We start from the raw sequence: 17,339 nt of genomic DNA on the forward strand, positions 1-17,339 counted from the left end.
TGAATTTTTGAATATTTCAAAGCCAATTTTTTTGTGGTCCCTTCAAAATATTCCGTAGTAGACATCAGGAATTTATCACCCTATGAATGTTTCATTGCGTCAAATTTCAGCAATTATGTTACTTTATCCCGTGAACAATTATTATTGATCCATAAAATAAAAAAGTAAATCAGTTTAAAAAAACTTTTGTCATTATTTGCTTGTTCTGATTTTCAATCGTCGAGGTTGTTCCACGCCTTGAATGGAATTTAAAAATATTATATAATTCAAAAACATTGAGCTCTGTCACTTGTTTACCGTTTCATTTGAACACAGAACGCGTATGAGATTTTACATCAAATCGGATGAAAAAATGTATCCCCTTTCAATTCGACATTCTTAGAGCTCAGTCTGCTGAGTTTCATCGTTTTCTGTCATCATAATCCCCACAAAGAATTAATGAATGATATATTTATAGATGCACGAGACGAAATGGTCACAGACAACAAAGTCAAAGAGTGTAACGACGATAGTGCACAAGAGGATTACAAAAAGAGCGAAAGTGCGACAGGGAAAAGTCAACACAATACTCTGCTGATTTGTCCGCCGCAGTCAAACGATGAAAATATTAGGGAAAATAGCATCCATCGTGAAAGGAAGAAGCCGACACCGCATAAACCGAACACGAATCAAACCACCGCTATTCGTTTGAACACAAATTCAAACTGTTGTAGCTTCGCTACGTAGCAGAGAAGTCGTTACGTATATGTGTAATAAAGAATGGAATTAATCTACAAGGGAGACTGGAAGTTCTGATATCTCCTTAAGGCAAGACCCTAGTGAAATTTGAAAATTCGACTTTCTAACATTTTGGATGGGTAAATCCGGAGCACTTTGGTAAAATATGGTTGTGGCGTCAGTAGCTATTATTATTATTATTATTATCTTCAAAAATTCAGAATAAAAGTCAAGTAAAAGTAAAAGAGAGAAATGCAAATGATTTTCGCATGGTTGTAAATTTATAGTAAGATAACTTGGAACAAGATCAAGATTACTATATATATTGTTTTACACGAAACTGTCCACACATAGTAAGATTAACTAGGTATCCTTGACAGGTCAACTGTAACATCATCATCGTATGAGACCTATAAATGTAATTACATTATCCACAACTTCACAGTTGCAGTATCAAGTGTGTGCAGGTACTCATAATTATTCATTAGTGAATTCGTGTACAAATAATCCCAGTAACATTCAAAGCTACACTGCAATAAATCATAATAATAACAATATTACTGACATAATTAAAGAGCTTCATATAAGAGGGTTGTGAATAATTGAGAATCAACCGTATAGTTTTTTAAATGATTTGTTTGATTTCCAGTCCCCGTGAAACTTTATCATTCAAAGAAATCACGAAATCCATAGATATCAAAAAATCTCGACACCTTTCTTTCGAAGCATGTATCTCAGAAACTACTGATTTTTGGGAATTGTGTCCATGAGAACTTTTGATTGGGAGGATATGTCCTATAACATACTGAAAATCCAGCCAATTCGACCGGGATCCAATTTGCGTAAGGATTCTGCGGGGTCTTTTATCGTTCAATGGACCATCCGTTGGCACCTAGTTGCCTCTACAATATACAAATCGTAGGTTCCAACAATAATGTTACGGTTATCTGTACTATGATACCATAATGATTTTCAACAATAAAATGTAGCAGTCACCTCCAATCACCCTATTTCAGAGTTAAAATATGGTAAATTCAATTATATTTTTCTGGGAATGTCAATTCTTGAAACTTCTACTCAATTTCAAATGTTGAGTTCGTTTTCTTAATCTTTACACGAAAAATATTGCTAGGGTTAACGGTGATTCGTATAGTTAACCCTTCATTAGGCGCATGGGGACGTAGAAATCCCAGGTATATTACTTGTTTCCGCTGCTACAAAAAAAAATTTACGGTGTTGCTATTTTCAGTACCTTTCAGAAACCTTTCAATAAAGCCATTCTCTATGTTGGCGTCCTGTTTTTGCCGTTTATTCCGCAACAATAAGTCATTAAACTCTGTCAGGGTCTCCACGGACCTACAAGTTCGTTTCTACAAGTGGCGGTTGAACAAAATCGTTTCTATAAATGCCGATCCTACAAGTTCGTTTCTACAAATGGTGATCCTATAAGTGCGTTTCTACAAATGGTGGTCCTACAAGTTCATTCCTACAAGTGGCGTCTAATGTATGAGAAACGAACTTGTAGGACTGCAACTTATAGAAACGAATTTGTAGGATCGCCACTTGTAGAAATGAACTTGTAGGACCACCACTTGTAGGAACCAACCTTTTGGAACCAAACAGGAGACACGAACTAATAGGATCGCCACATGTAAAAACGAACTTGCAGAACTGTTCACTTGTAGAAACGATACCTTCTCGCACCGGCATTACTGATCGGGGTGTATAACAGGAGTAAGTATTATTTGTGACACAGAACTAAACACACAACAATGTCTTTGTCTATGTCAGCTTGAATTTTAACAAAAGTTGAAGATTATGTTATTATAAAATTAGGGAATTATAAATATTTATTTTCTCAGTACGTGTACTTTTTCGTTGGCCAAAAAAAGTGCTTTTTCTAAATTAATAAAAACTGTAAACATTTATTAAATATGGTACGCCATGAACTATTTTGATTATTTATATCTTCATTTCAGTCAGCAAGCTTATAAAGAAGCAGTTTTGTGCAAAGGAATAGTATCTTTTTGCGTTATCGTCCATAGTAGTCGAATTTTCGGGTTTTTTGACTTCTGAGATGAAATATTGTTTATTTATAATTATCAATGAATTTGAAACGTGCAACCCGTCAATCCTCACAGGCACAATTTCCAGAATAAAACGTTTTTATTTATTTGTTTCGGCAAAGTAGCAAAATCGCGACAATCGGGTGAGAATTTGTAGTTCGTACTCATTGCGTTCTTATTTCACTTGCTAGTTCAAATGGTCCTAATGTAGTTCTCACAGTCGCGTGCAGTATTTGCCTGCCTGTCTCTACCTCGAATCCTGCTTGCCCATGTCGCACTTCACACAGATCAGTTGGTCGCATGTGTATTTACTTTCGTAAAATCATGTCTGTATATTATCTATGTGTATTATCTCGATTTTGTAAACCCTCAGTTGTTGTACTGATATCTCGGGATACAGATCGTATCGCTGTATCGAATAAAGTACTTTGTATCATTATTTTAACTCTTCTTTGGCGCACTTACTTCTGGCCACGATTTTGACACGCCGGATCAATTTGCCTCGGATGGTGCTTCATCCACCTGTCATTAACAACCCTTTCGTGGGATTTTAGCTTATGAAAAAGTGAGCATTCAATGAAAAATTCGTCCGGATTAAAATGACCCAGAGTTCCCAACGAAGTTAATAATCACCATTTATCGTTAATAATCAACCCGGTTCATTCGCTACAGCTCTTTATCGTTAATTCGCGGATCCTACGTCGATAATCTACAATCTCTGTCTATCTCTCCAAACAGTATTGGAGATGAACATATTGCATTAGTTAAATGGGGTCTTCGAAGACCCCGCACGTTTACTGGAATTACGAAAGTTGATGCGCCTAATGAAGGGTAAATGCCCGATGTATATGTGGGGAGTTCCATACGAAATGTGCAATTGATTATTGACTTTTGGCCCGGATGTACAGTTTGGGAACTACAGCGATGTGAAAAAAATAATTACAAATTTTGGATTTTGTGTAACTCGCAACTTGTAAAAGGTAGAATTTTTATTATATAGAGGAATTTTTTTTACAACCCATAAATGGACTAGACCAAGTTTGAGACAAATCGGAAGGGGTGTGGACAATCAATTGCACATTTCGTATGGAATTCCCCATGTATATATATATTATTATATTATATATATATATATATATATATATATATATATATATATATAAAGATATATAATAAAATATGGCCAGAAAATACTCCTATCTTCAAAAGTGATACTTGGTATTGGAATAATCGTTAACCTTACATTTTTTTTTAATTGAAGTATCTCTTATCTATGGAAAAGTGTTCTCATGTATTGAGTTACTTGTTTATCTATGTTGGGACACATATATTGTAATGTGTTCGACCGCCCCACCGGCTGGTTGAGCAATCAACATTACAGCTAACCACACCGACGCACTAACCGACGCAACGCAACGAATGCATACAAAGGACAGATCACACCCATGACGGACGAACCAACATCGAGACTAATCCTTTTGTCGTTCCGGCATCATCCACTGCCGCAGGACATCGGTATAAATAGGAAAGCCTCGGACACGGCCGGCAGATACAAACGTAATTGGGTTTTTGTAAAACATGTTCTCTGAAAAACCAATATATCATATAATACTAAGTATATGATATTTTAAAAAAACGAACTATACTTACTTTAACAAATAATACCATGTTCACAAAAATTGAGTTATGTTCAAAGGACAGGCATCTAAATTACGTAGAACCCGTTGTAAAACAACCAAGAATTAAAAACAATAAAAACCTTTGAACCTTGAACGGAGTGCAGTAGTAGGATGGCATAGCGCCTCTTCGACTCATTTCACGTCGTTAAACTATATAAAGCTCATCCTGAATCTGCAGCCTAATTTAGCTTAATTTATACATAGGCGAACCCCCTTTTCGAAGTAACAATAGAAATAATAAAAAGGGAGTAATGCATACACGGAGAGACATTTTATAGAAAGATTTATTAAAATCACGACCAGATTTTACTATTCTTTCTCACAGTCTGGGGACATATCGGCATTTTATCACAAACTCCTATGTTGCGTGGTAATTCTCAAGGTTACCAATTGTTATAGGAATCTAACCTACAAAACTTTTCATTTCTATATGTATATATATTATGGGGATTACACGGCAGATATTATATTTACATCACATTTGATAATTAGAGGGTTACGTCAGCCCCCTGACACACGCTGCTAAAAGTGGTTCGCAAAATTTCCCTCGATTCTGCCGCCAATCTCCACCACTAGTGGCGCTAGTAGTTGTCTGACAAGCTTGCGCGCGGTCAGCGAGGGCAGCGAGCGTGTCAGAAGTCTACTAGCGCCACGTAGAGGAACTGAAAAACGGGGACAAAACGCGTACAATTTTTTAGTATACGAGCAGTGGTGAGTGTCAGGGGGCTGGGTTACGTATTCAGTTCTTCGACTCACTGAACTTAACCTTACGTATTCTAGTTACATATTCATGTTATAAATGTGGTTAGGTATTACCTGATGATAACTTGCAGCGCTAGCGAGAATCCATGTATCAGTCTGTATCGGCGCAGGCGAAGTGAACCCCGCGAAATTTAAATCTCATAAAAAAACAATGGTTGTCATGGATTAAGCTGCGATGCTCGGCGATTATCGGATGTACTTGAAAATTTTCGGCGATGAATTTGCTATTCTCGCTGGGAATCTTTGTAATACAAGTTCTCGACTTGTATTATATTTTGATGCAGTCAGTCCAAGATGTATTACATATACCGTTGAAGAATATTCTTCAGTCAACGCATCTACTCTACATTTCTGTTTGGTATGGGAAATTCACCAGTCTTTTACCGAAGAAGTATTAAATTGCGGGTTCATTATTCCCATTTCTTCAGTATCACTTAATAATGTGGGTACTTTCTTCTACTACTTTCATTTTTACTATTTACGGATTACAAACATTAGCGCTCGTTCATTACATGTTGCTCTGGTCGACTAGTAAAACGACGTATTCGGATATCAGCTTTTCCTTTCACCGTAAGAAATATTGCAAAAAATGCTGATATATCCCTAAAATTCCAGTAAGTATAGGACTTGAATCAGTTGGTCTCTCCGTGTGATGATGAATAATTTGGTAGAAAATTTAACGTCGTATAAGAATTTAGCAGCGTAATTGGAAAATTACGTATTTTATGATTTGCTTTATGAATTTTTTTCTCCTTATGTTCTTGCATGTGCATGCGGCACCCCTGTTGCCACAACTTTGTAAATATCTGAATTATTTTTGTTTTGATTATTTATTGCTTCACACTAGCTTGCTTGTTTACTTGCTAACATTTTGTGAATTGCATTAGAATCAAACAATTGAGCAGGGAGCAGCAACGGACTACATCTCGCGTCTGCAAGGCAGGAAGTAAAATCAAGAACTAGACACTTTACGGGTATAAAAAGCCACTATTAGCGGAGGGACTACGGCAACGTTTTGATAATCTACGTCCGTGAACGTAGTGTTAAGCCCAGAGCACAGGAAATGCAGTAAGCCCTGTGCCGTTACACACACACAAGCCGGAGACGCGCCGTCCGTACACCACTACATCGCTGTGATTAACTGGCGCTATGTATTGGTGCACGAACAGCGCGTTCCCAGCTCATCTGTCGACGCCGCGACGGTACACAACTTACTGCATTTCATGCGCTCTAGCCTTAGGTTGGCGACGCGACGGTCACGGCAAGTCGAAACTCATTTTCTGGACAGCAGCGGCGTAACCGCCTTCGTCTGCATAGAGACACGGACGACAAGCCAATACACCCGAGTCTGCACAAGGTAGCAACGGAGTGATATCCCGCGTCAACTATAATACAGATAAACAAAGACGAGAACTTTTGACAGACAATAGTATATTGTGTAACAAGGAGACAAACTTGATCTTTTCGGGCCGAACTATGATGTACAATATGAGTCGTAAGTGGCTAAAGACAAATATTGCAAATACGCGAGGCGAAAAGACCGTTTCTTCTTTGTTGCACACGATTCTTTACAAAACAAGAGCACCGTTTTACATACAGGTCTGGAAACTCGCTCAAAATTTCAGTGGTGAGGGTGTCCTCTTATTGAAGCACCGGCCGTTCCGCGTAGTGACCACGAGTGTCGTTGCTATTGAGGGATTCAGGATGTGTGGGAGAGACGGAAACAGATTTCAAAACCACGGACCATGGAGACTAGAGTACAGGAGTAAGATCTCCATTGGGAAGCATACGAAAAAATCGTCCTCGAAAATTTGTCGTTTAGTAGTTCTAGATTTAATCCAAAGCATCGCTGTCATTGTAAAGTTCCGAAGTGAAGTTGGTAACAATTGACTATATATGTGTATATAAACATCGATCGTGACCAAAATGAAATTGCCCCTTAACTGAAAGGGAATATTCTTGGGTCTGGTCTCCCCACCACTCGTCGGATCTTTGCGATATCAGGGGCGTTCAGCGTCAGCCAGCGCAAGACTTATTGTACGGATTTTTGATGCTAGATCAAACGTACGAAGCATGGAGACCAGAGATAGGAGCCCGAACTGCTATGCTAAATGGAAAGTGAAATACGTCATTAAAAATTAGTCGCTGGATGGCGCTGGAGGGCTCAAAAAGCTTCAGTCGAGTGCTCGTCTCTGGCGTCGTCACGGTCGCCGGCGTCATCTAAATTCTCGCCGCCATATTGCTTGTGTATACTTTATATACCTAGTCTCCATGGTTCCCCCCGTGGTTCCCCCCTCGTGGCTTTGTGAATTGTGCTTCGTCGCGGTCCGCTCCCATCTCACACCTGCTCGAACTGGAACCGTTTGAGCCCACTAGCGCTGCCTCGTGACTATACATTTATGTTCACTCAACTGAACCGCAGTTCGTGTTCCTGTCTCTAGTCTCCATGGTACGAAGACCGGACTCCTGTACTCCAGTCTCCATGCCACGGATGGTTAACAATCTGTTTCCATCTCTCTCGCACAACCTGAATCCCTCTATCGCAGCGACACTCGTGGTCACTAGGCGAAACGGCCGGTGCATCAATAAGAGTTTCCAGACCTGTATGTAAGACCGTGAACAAGAGTATGTCACGAGTTTTTTCACGAAGCACAAAATTGAGGTTACGGTCACACAATGTCAGATTTGTTCGCGACAACGCATGCGCGCAGTAGTTTTTAACTCCTAAACTTAAAAGTGGTCTTATCTACGTATTGTCGATATAACCTGTGACTTTTTTCTTTACAGACATCACTCAAATAAAACCTGAAAAATCATTTGAATTTCTGAAAAGTCTATGAAATACGCCAGTTTCACCAGGGTCCTCCCTTGAGGAAGGATATTGCCCATGTTTACTAACAGGAATGATTTCTTCGAAATTCGGCGAAAGAGATCTGCCGAACCAATTGTCCTTTCGTCATTTGATAATTTATATGGAATAGACGCAAAATGGCACACGAAATTCGCCAAATCTAGAAAAATTATTTTTTCATCCACCGCAAACAGTAGCCGTGTGACTCGTTTTAACTATTATTAAAGTTACACCCCATTGACGTTAAATAAACGTTTAACAGTCGTGTCCTGCAAAGAATTTCAAATTGAGCCGACTGAAAATATCTTAGTTTTATGCTAAAGTAACATCGAAATGTGAAAAATTGCAATTCATGAAAATAGGTGATTGCGTATAGCTCAGAAGCCGTCCTAATCGGCGGTTCCCGCATACTTGACAAAGCGTTCAGTGCGTGAATCACTGAAATATGCCCTAACTGGTACGCAACAAGCTATTTGAATTACCCCTACAGTAACCTACAAAAATAAATGTAACTTGTCGCAAATCCACCGGATTAAAAGTATATTAGATCAGAAGAAGCCTTATAATACGTCAAAGAAAGCATAGAATACGAGTGTCAATTGAACATCCATTTGGAATACTCACCTTCGATATTTAATGAATCAATTTACACCAAAGAAGTATGAAGTAGGTATATTTACACTTATACCAAATGAACACCCGAAACAGAGCCAATATTTACATTTATATATTGATCATACGTAAATTTTACAAATCTGGTGAAAATTACATTATTTTTTAGTTATTCTAGTTACAAATTTTAAAACCACTTATAGTGATACGTTCACTCAACAGTTGAATCTTTCACATTTCACATTTCCTTTTTTTTCTATTGAAAATTCATAGGAAATAAAATTAAAACTTAAGTAAAATATTTGAGACAGAAAATTGTTCTCATACTATCTACTTTTAAAGCAATTTTCACCGATTCCCACGAAACTATTTCAATAATCAATTGAATTTCCCGCGACATTTGATAAATTGAAAAGAAGCAGCATGACCGCCTCGTAGCTTCAATCCTTCACAAGAAAATAACTCGGGATACCGCATCCTGTTAGTATAGATATCAGTGGCGGAAGCCAGTGCTGCTTTGCGTAGTGCTGTCCAGCCGTAGTAGAGCTCACAAACATGGAGTGACCATACCGACGTTTTCCTTTAATCCTTTAAGCCCTAAATTACACTAAAGATTTATCGTAGACAAGATTACCAAAATACTGGTAAAAAGTGATATTGCACTCCATTTGTTTGATATCAATTTTTTCTGCACCTATTTTTCACACGGAACACTATAATTTTCTGAACAAATTTTTTTCAACACGGTGTCCTGGGTGGACACTGCGCTATCGGTGTCTCAAACACGCGTTTTCAATATCTTTTAAGGCCATCATTCAAGTACACTTCGAAAAAGCGATCAGGTCAGACACTGCGTACAAAGTACCTGATACTCGCATTTTGGGGTCCGGGGTCACTTATCGATTTTATACGGACTTTGAAAATGCTATAAGAGAAAAATATTGAACTTGTACTCCGGTACTATGACGAAAAATCCAGTACAAAATGAGGTCATCTAATTGGAGAACGATGAAAAAGGCGTATTTGAATCCAGTAATGTACTACGTATCAACCATATCTCCAGGAATGTTCGGTAGGTTGTGAATTTACAGTTAATGGTGTACAAATCGACTGTAAATTGAATTGTCGTCAAGAAAAGTAGTCAAGCGAAACTGCGAAGTTTCGATACTTACCAGAATTTTTGATTCCATTACATTCACTGTGACGTGACGTGTTTTATACAATGTTTAATTTTCGTTTTGGGTTTGTCTTGATCTGGATATTTTTCAGAGCATTCTTTGACGTATGGTTGGCACAGCTTCGACTTTTGGTTTATTGACAGTTACTACCATACCTCAGGCGAACTTGCCGACGTCCTGACAACTCCAAGTCAAGTTTCCAGTTGACCACATTATACCACTTTAATTTTGTTAACCCATAGTCGACATTCTAATAAGTGGGCTATCTGGGTAGGCTTTGATAATAGTAAGAATAAATCACTTGGCTACGGGATGTACAAAAAGTAAATTATTCTCAATATCGGTGAATATCACAGGCTAGCGCGAACCTATTCTCCGTAAATCATCAAATTCCATAGGATAAATTGATTCATTAACATCATTTCGGAATAATTCTTGAAAAAAAAATTGTTTCGTATAATTTAGCTATCGCATCCCAGTAAGCTGTTTTAACCCTAGTCACATACACCTATGGAAATTTTCACGTTGCTTACACAGGGTCACTCAGACCCAGCCAACTTTGGAACGTTATTACCTTAGAAAACATTACGGTATGCACAGTTACAACTCGAAGAAAATTCTGAGACTACATGTAATAACTCAAAAATAGACTACAATGTTATTTATAGCAAAAAATAGCGATCGAGGATGTGGCAGAAATTCTTCAAGGAAAAAGAAGTGAAAAAATACGCAATACAGTAGAACCTCGTTTATCTGAGGTCATATGAGGAGAGTATACCTCGGATGAGTGAAATCTCAGATAATACGGAAAACATATACAATCCAAGCGATTACGACGTTTTACCCTTGATTCCAAAATCGGAACTGTCGCGTTGATAACTCGCAAACATCGCAAGAAACTTTTACAAATTTATGCATATTCCAAGGTTCTAACGCAGAGTGCTCGGATGAGATGGGCGTCTCGGATTATACGGAAACTCGGTTAATCGAAGGTCGGATAAGCAAGATTCTACTGTACATGCCAGGGGTCTCTAAGACCCCATTTTTTAAATAACTTTTTATATTACTTGCACAAACAACCCTGATTCAAGCGTGCTGACTTTAAAATTATACGTTAAAATCGGTGTTGGGGCCAACTAGACCTCATATATGACTAGGGTTAAACACGGAGTCACTTAACCGATTTAAGAGTCTTTATGAGATTCGATATCATTTCACCATAAAACATCGGTTGAGCTGAAATTTTTGGTGAAGGTCATTCAAATTTTAGGGAGTGCGCTCTGGTCAGCCAGCGCCAATGAATTATCACATGAATTAAAAACCTATTAAATTGCGAAATATAACCTGAAATCTCGTCTCGGTACGAAGTAAATAGATTAAGAACCTGTCCGATATTTATCCAGTCCATGCTGACCAGAGCATACTTTTTGACAATAGCACAATCATTCTGCAAGCAATTCCAAACTGATTTGAAGATTTGAGGAAAAATTAAACCGATTCTCATGAGTACTCTTGAATCAGTCAAGTAACCCGTTGCTCAGACGCCTTAACAATTGGCTAACGTAATTTGTAAACTTTTAACTAAAGATAGAGCAGGGACATATGGTTGAAATTCTACAGGTTAGTTTTACGTTTGGAATTTTGGCAGATTTATCATGTATGTAAATAGGTAGGGTATATGTATAGTTCTAAGAGGCAGGCTGTTCAAATTTTACACCAATCGCGTGTTGGGTGCGGACACAGTGTTGAATTTGACTTCAGTTATTCTTTCACGCTCTTGCACACTGTTCTAAAGTATTGGCTAAGGAATAAATAAATATCGCAGAGTTTAATATCATTGGGCATTCAAAACTAATCAGTAAATCAATCTGAAAAAATATAGTTGAATATACAAATATGACATACAGGGTGGTCCATCTTAATTGCCATAGGTGAATATCTCATAAACCAGATGAGATTATTTGTTTATTTGAAAGTCCGTATACTGTTTTGTATCATATGGCACTAGCTATTTAAAATACGACTTTTTTGCAATAATATATTGTAAGTAAGCCAGCCGTTTCGGAAACTTTTCTCGCAGGATATCCTCCAAACATGTGCCGGCCGGGCACTCGCTCAGCGCATCAGCGGTTTCGATTTTTATACGTAAGCGAAGTGTCGAAATAAAGTTATTATTATTAAGCGATTTTAACCATTTTTGAAGAAGAGCGGTCTTCCGCTAAACTAAACGAATACATATGTTGAAGGATAATTCAATTGGACCGATATTTTAGGTATGAAGCTAGCCCTTCTAAATCCCAATTGGACTGATGCACCGCCTTAAAACATTATCTTCTCCCGTTGAAACCCTCCAAATTGTGCATAAAACTGTTGTTTCTACCAGTCTTTGGGATATTTGCCAAGGGTGGTAATTAAAATAGGCTAGCCACCCACATGTTTCACAGCATTCTTGTATAGATGAGTAGAAGAAATTTTCAATAATTTCGCTAGCAATAGTTGCGTATATTGTTAGTTGTGATTCTACTGAAAATTGTTCAATAAAACGTTAAAAACCATCAGAATAATTTCAATATATATCTAAACAAAACTCCACCTTCCGATTATCAAAGTGTAGGTTTTAACGTTACGTTTTATTTAAGCATATGTGTTATGGACCAACACCTCCATCTTATCGCAAATCCCGAGTGGTAGCATGGAGAGGTAAGGACTCACTGTACGGTCAAAACTAAACTTATAAAGAATATTTCACATCTCTTAGTTCTATATATATTTGTTCCTGTATTCCATCCAACCAAAGTTTTCCACGAGCATTCTGCAAGACGTCAACGTCGCCAAAAGAGGAAGAAAGGCTGAGATACTACGATTATCTGTGCGCTGTTGTACTGGTCTTACTACCGTAGCATCTATATTCAGCTTAAAAACGGGGCACAAAGCTCAATTGTGTTCCGAGATGCTGTCAATGTAAAATACCTAGCAGATGTTTCATCGCTTTGGCGGAAGTACCTGAGTCTCTGACATCATTAGTTCCGTATATTCGTCATTAGATATTAGTATAATATATAACATAATAAATAATATAATATAATTATGTAATAAAAAACATAATATATCATGTAATAATAATTACTACCGTCATTTACCGCACAACCACGCCAACCAACTGACTAAGGACACCGAGTCGGATCAAAGCCTGATAAAATTGGGTTAGTCAGCACTGATTTAAGGAGGTGACCTGGTCAATTTCGACGTTGACGTATATATCTCCAAATATCAAAGTCGATGCATCTCAAACGCCAAAACGGGCTCAGTAGCGTTAATCTATACACAATTTTGAACACAAACACTCCAATGCATTTTCATGTAAGGCAGACAAACAGAAATGGCACGGATTCTACGAAATCGCAATAGTAAATCAAAGAATTCATGCCATTTCTTTATTTCTGTGTCAAATGAAAATATTTTAGGGTGGTTTGATTCCGAGTTGCGTGTAGAATGGGGCTGTCTAGTTCTTTTTCGCGTTTGAGATACGTCGACTTCGATATTTGGAGATACCTATATGAGTATGTATACACTGCCAGCCAAAAGTTTGGGTACACCAGGCGAAATTTCTTGCCGCACTAAAAGTTAGATAACGGACTCAAAAATAAAGATAATTCAACGTTCCAAACAGCACATTAAAGAAGACATATCTACCTTTATTTTACTATTTTGGTAAATTTTCTAAAAGTTTTTTTTTTTTGCCCCGGTACGTATTTTTGAATATGACCGTTTTTCGGCTATTTTTTAGCCGCCAGAAATTAACTCCGAATCATAAAGAAAAAATTTTCCTCAGTTTTTTCTGTGGTAAACGTAAAAAGGATATCAAAACCTAAATTTTCGGTTTTTAGATAGCTTGTTACGATTTTTTTTCGCCCCAATATTGTATTTTTAGCTAAAAAATACATGTTTAAAAAAAAAGCTGTAATTCAATAACTAGGGGGGTTCAAAGAAAATGTCAAGAGCGTAAAAAGTTGCATAGATTTACACTGGAGGAGTTGGAATTATATTTATGAAATAAAAAGAATTTTTATAAATATAGGTCGGGATTCTGGTGAGTGGAGGGGCAATTTCCTTGGTTAGAATTTGGAGAATCGACGTTAGTTCCCTCACGGAAAAAAAACCCCACTTGGGTGTATATTCGTACCTCCAACTCATAGATAATCCTAATTTCCCATAAGAAAAAAGTTAGGGGTACGAATTTACACCCAATTTGGGGTTTTTTTCCGTGAGGGTTGAGTTGTTGTGTCTCGAAAACTATCAGATTTTAGACAAAGTATTAGAACGAAAAAACTCGATGTTTTTGAACTTGCTTTTTAATGCAAAAAAAAAAAGAACAGTCAATCACATCTCTCACATCACCTATACGAGTTTTTCGTTGTAAAAAAAATCATATTTGCGCCAACGAGCTCATATTTATCGATATATTAATTTTTTCGCAATAATTAGATATCTTCTTTAAAAAAGTCTTCTTCATTTATTTAGAGAAGGTCTTTTCACAATAGATGCGGTTGACAAGGTAACGAACTGCATCAGGCAGGGCACGGAAGGTAAGAGGTGGGTCACAGGGGTATGCGTAGATATAAAAAACGCTTTTGGCACAGTCCCCTGGCCTGAAATCATCAGAGCAGCAAGGCTGGCTGAACTACCCGAGCACATAATTAGGCTAATTCAGTCATATTTGAGCGAAAGACTAGTTAATTAATATCAGTGCCAGCGGGGAAACTACCATCGCCAATTTAACCAGAGGCGTCCCACAGGGTTCCATTCTAGGCCCGACCTTATGGCACTTAACATTCAACGAAGTACTGACGAAGAAATACGAGACAACGGACATGACGCTGGCCTGCTATGCGGACGATACACTTATCCTGGTAGAGGGCAAAACGGCCCAGGAAACCGCAAGGAAGGTAACACGGGCGGCGAAGGAGGTGATCGATCAAATTGAGTCACTTGGTTTGGAAATAGCGATCGAAAAAACGGAAATCATATTTTTCACGAGGAGAAAAACCTCAGCACCGGAAACCGTAAACATCAAAGGACACGACATACACACGAGTAAAGTATTTCGTTAATTAGGAATATATCTCGATAGCAAGCTGAGTTTCTCGACACATCTGGAGAAGAGTACGAACAAGACCATAGGGACCATGAAAAAAATCGGAAGAATAATGCCTAACATCGGCGAACCACGACAGACCAGGAGACGACTCTTGGCGCGGGTAGGGGAGTCAATCGCCTTTTACGGCGCACAGATATGGGGCAAAGAGACGATCAAGGATGCGAGGGCCAAAAAACTCCGTGACGTACACAGGGTCTGCGCGAAGAGAGTGTCCTCAGCCTACAGGACGGTGTCAAACACAGCCTTGGCGGTGGTTGCAAGAATACAGCCCCTGGAGCTAACCGCGCAACAGAGGAGCCGGCAATGGGAGTGCGAGAGGAGGATCTTGAAGGCGGGCAACGACCTACCAAGGACAGAGCGTAAAGCGATTCACAAACATGAGGGAAAGAACGCTGCGACATGGACCTTGCAACAATGGAAGAACGGATGGGCAAGCATCACTACCACCAGCCAGTGGACGAAGCGACTAATAGGAAACCTGGAACCATGGTTGAAGCGGAAGCATGAAGAAGGTAGCTATCAACTCCCGCAAGCCCTAACCGGACACGGGCCTTTTAACCATTATGAGATGCTCGTCATTAACCATAAATTGCATTAAAATTTGATTTTCTGTACAGGTGATTGTGTGATGATTCTTTACCAATGTTTTACGGGATTTCGTTACCAAACACCAGCAAACGACCAGCAAAAGAGTTCCCGTATGGGAAATTGAACTTTACTGCAATTCATTTTAACGACGAGCTGTCGTAAGTTAGACGTGCTGGATTGGACCAACTCCCGGAACTATTGCCAAACTAGAATCTTTTTTTTTTTTTTTGGCGGGTTCGGGGGGAGATCTATGTTTTTCAATTTTTACTAATAAACGCTGACAATCGACCAACAAACGATTCCGCATGAGCAAAACTCAATTCGATCCCAAAATACAACTACGAGGAGCTAATGTCACTTGAATTCCCTAACCGATGTTGTTTTATCAATAACGACTTAAATATTGACTATCAAACGTCGGGAACTCACTATCAAACACCAACAAATGACCAACTAACGAACGAAAAAAAATTCAACTCACCCGGGTATGAATGAGGGGCTGAGTAAATGGAGCTTGCGCGTTTAAGCAGGGACGCAGAGGGCGCCGTTAGACTATGAATTCATCTCGTCTATTTTCGATTACGAAAAGCCCCATAAGGCTCCATCTTTAGACCTAACAATCGCTTCTAATTGCTCCTCGATTGTTTAAGAGCATTCATACAATTTAAAAATTTTCTCCTGCCTAATTATAGAAAAAACTGGAAAAAATAAAAGCGTATAGTCATTAGATTATGTCCGCGAGTGGCAAATTCGAAATTGTATCGGAAACGAAAAAATCTCAATTTGATCCTAGTGACAATTGCTTCTCATTGCTCCTCGATCTCTATTCGATCGTTCATCTAAGTCGTCATTTGTTCCGTCAAAGTTATTAAAAACACTGGGAAAAACGACCCGAACTTGTTGCGTGGCAGCGGTTCAAGGAGACGCAGATTCGAACTCGTGTCGGTATTGAAGAAATGATTATTCCGTCCAACTTCAATATGCTCGTAATTACTTGTCAATTGTATATGAGCGTTTTTTAGATTTAGTCATTTTCACCTGACTAATTATCGAGAATACAATCGAGGAAAACATGAGAGCATCTGATTTGTAGGTTATGTCGACAAGCAGCGAATTCGAAATTGGATTCGAAATTGAAAAATGTCAGTTCAGTCGAAATGAAAATTGCTTCTGATTACGCCTCAATTTCTTTACAAATTTCTAAGTATGATGAAGCAAATTTCAAAGTTGATAGCTAGACAGTTGTCAAGAAATCCACGAGGATATAGAAGCGGTAAGCTTTTGTGTCGAATCACCATTTTTTCATGAGGAACATGTGTTCAATGTGTCGGACCCTGCACCTAGCACCGAGTTCGTTTCGTTTTTCCCAATTTTGTTAAAAACTAAGACAACGCAAATTGCGAATTCGTTGGATAATCGAAAAGAGATCGAGGAGCGATGAAAAGCAATTGTCACTTGGACCTAATGGACACTTTTTTGTTTCGCCACTCATCGACATAACCTACAAATCAGACGCCCTGGTTGATTTTCCAGTTTTCTCGATAATTAGGTAGGAGCTAATCACTAAATCGAAAGAATGCTCGTAACCATTCGAGAAGCAACTGCGAGCATACAGCAGTTGGGCTGAAATATAATTTTTTGATACCAATACGAGTTCGGATCTGCGGCTGCTCGAACCTCTGCTACGCAACGAAATGGTGGTGTCGTTTTTCCCAGTTTTCTCGGAAA

General features: G+C 38.5%; 2 protein-coding genes across 4 annotated transcripts in view; both read left to right on the top strand.

Moving 5' to 3' along the window:
* Window positions 1-12,439, top strand: part of Shab (Shaker cognate b) — a 122,168-nt gene extending 109,729 nt beyond the window's left edge. Inside the window, exons 9-11 of one of the 3 annotated variants that reach the window (XM_069133297.1) lie at window positions 458-1,184; window positions 1,367-1,635; window positions 4,066-12,439. In XM_069133297.1, the coding sequence (XP_068989398.1) occupies window positions 458-726 (269 nt within the window). In that variant the 3' untranslated portion in view covers window positions 727-1,184; window positions 1,367-1,635; window positions 4,066-12,439. Of the gene's footprint in view, window positions 1-457; window positions 1,636-4,065 lie in introns of those variants that run through there. The other 2 variants (XM_069133296.1, XM_046610545.2) reach the window with 2 other exon arrangements.
* Window positions 12,440-14,684: 2,245 nt separating this feature from the next.
* LOC124212279 (uncharacterized) lies at window positions 14,685-15,621 on the top strand. Its single transcript, XM_046612168.1, has 2 exons — window positions 14,685-14,832; window positions 14,981-15,621. Exons 1-2 carry the CDS (start codon window positions 14,685-14,687, stop codon window positions 15,619-15,621), a joined length of 789 nt encoding a protein of 262 aa, XP_046468124.1.
* The last annotated feature ends 1,718 nt before the right edge of the window (window positions 15,622-17,339 follow it).

Source organism: Neodiprion pinetum, chromosome 2 (assembly GCF_021155775.2).
Source record: "Neodiprion pinetum isolate iyNeoPine1 chromosome 2, iyNeoPine1.2, whole genome shotgun sequence".
NCBI lineage: Eukaryota > Metazoa > Arthropoda > Insecta > Hymenoptera > Diprionidae > Neodiprion > Neodiprion pinetum.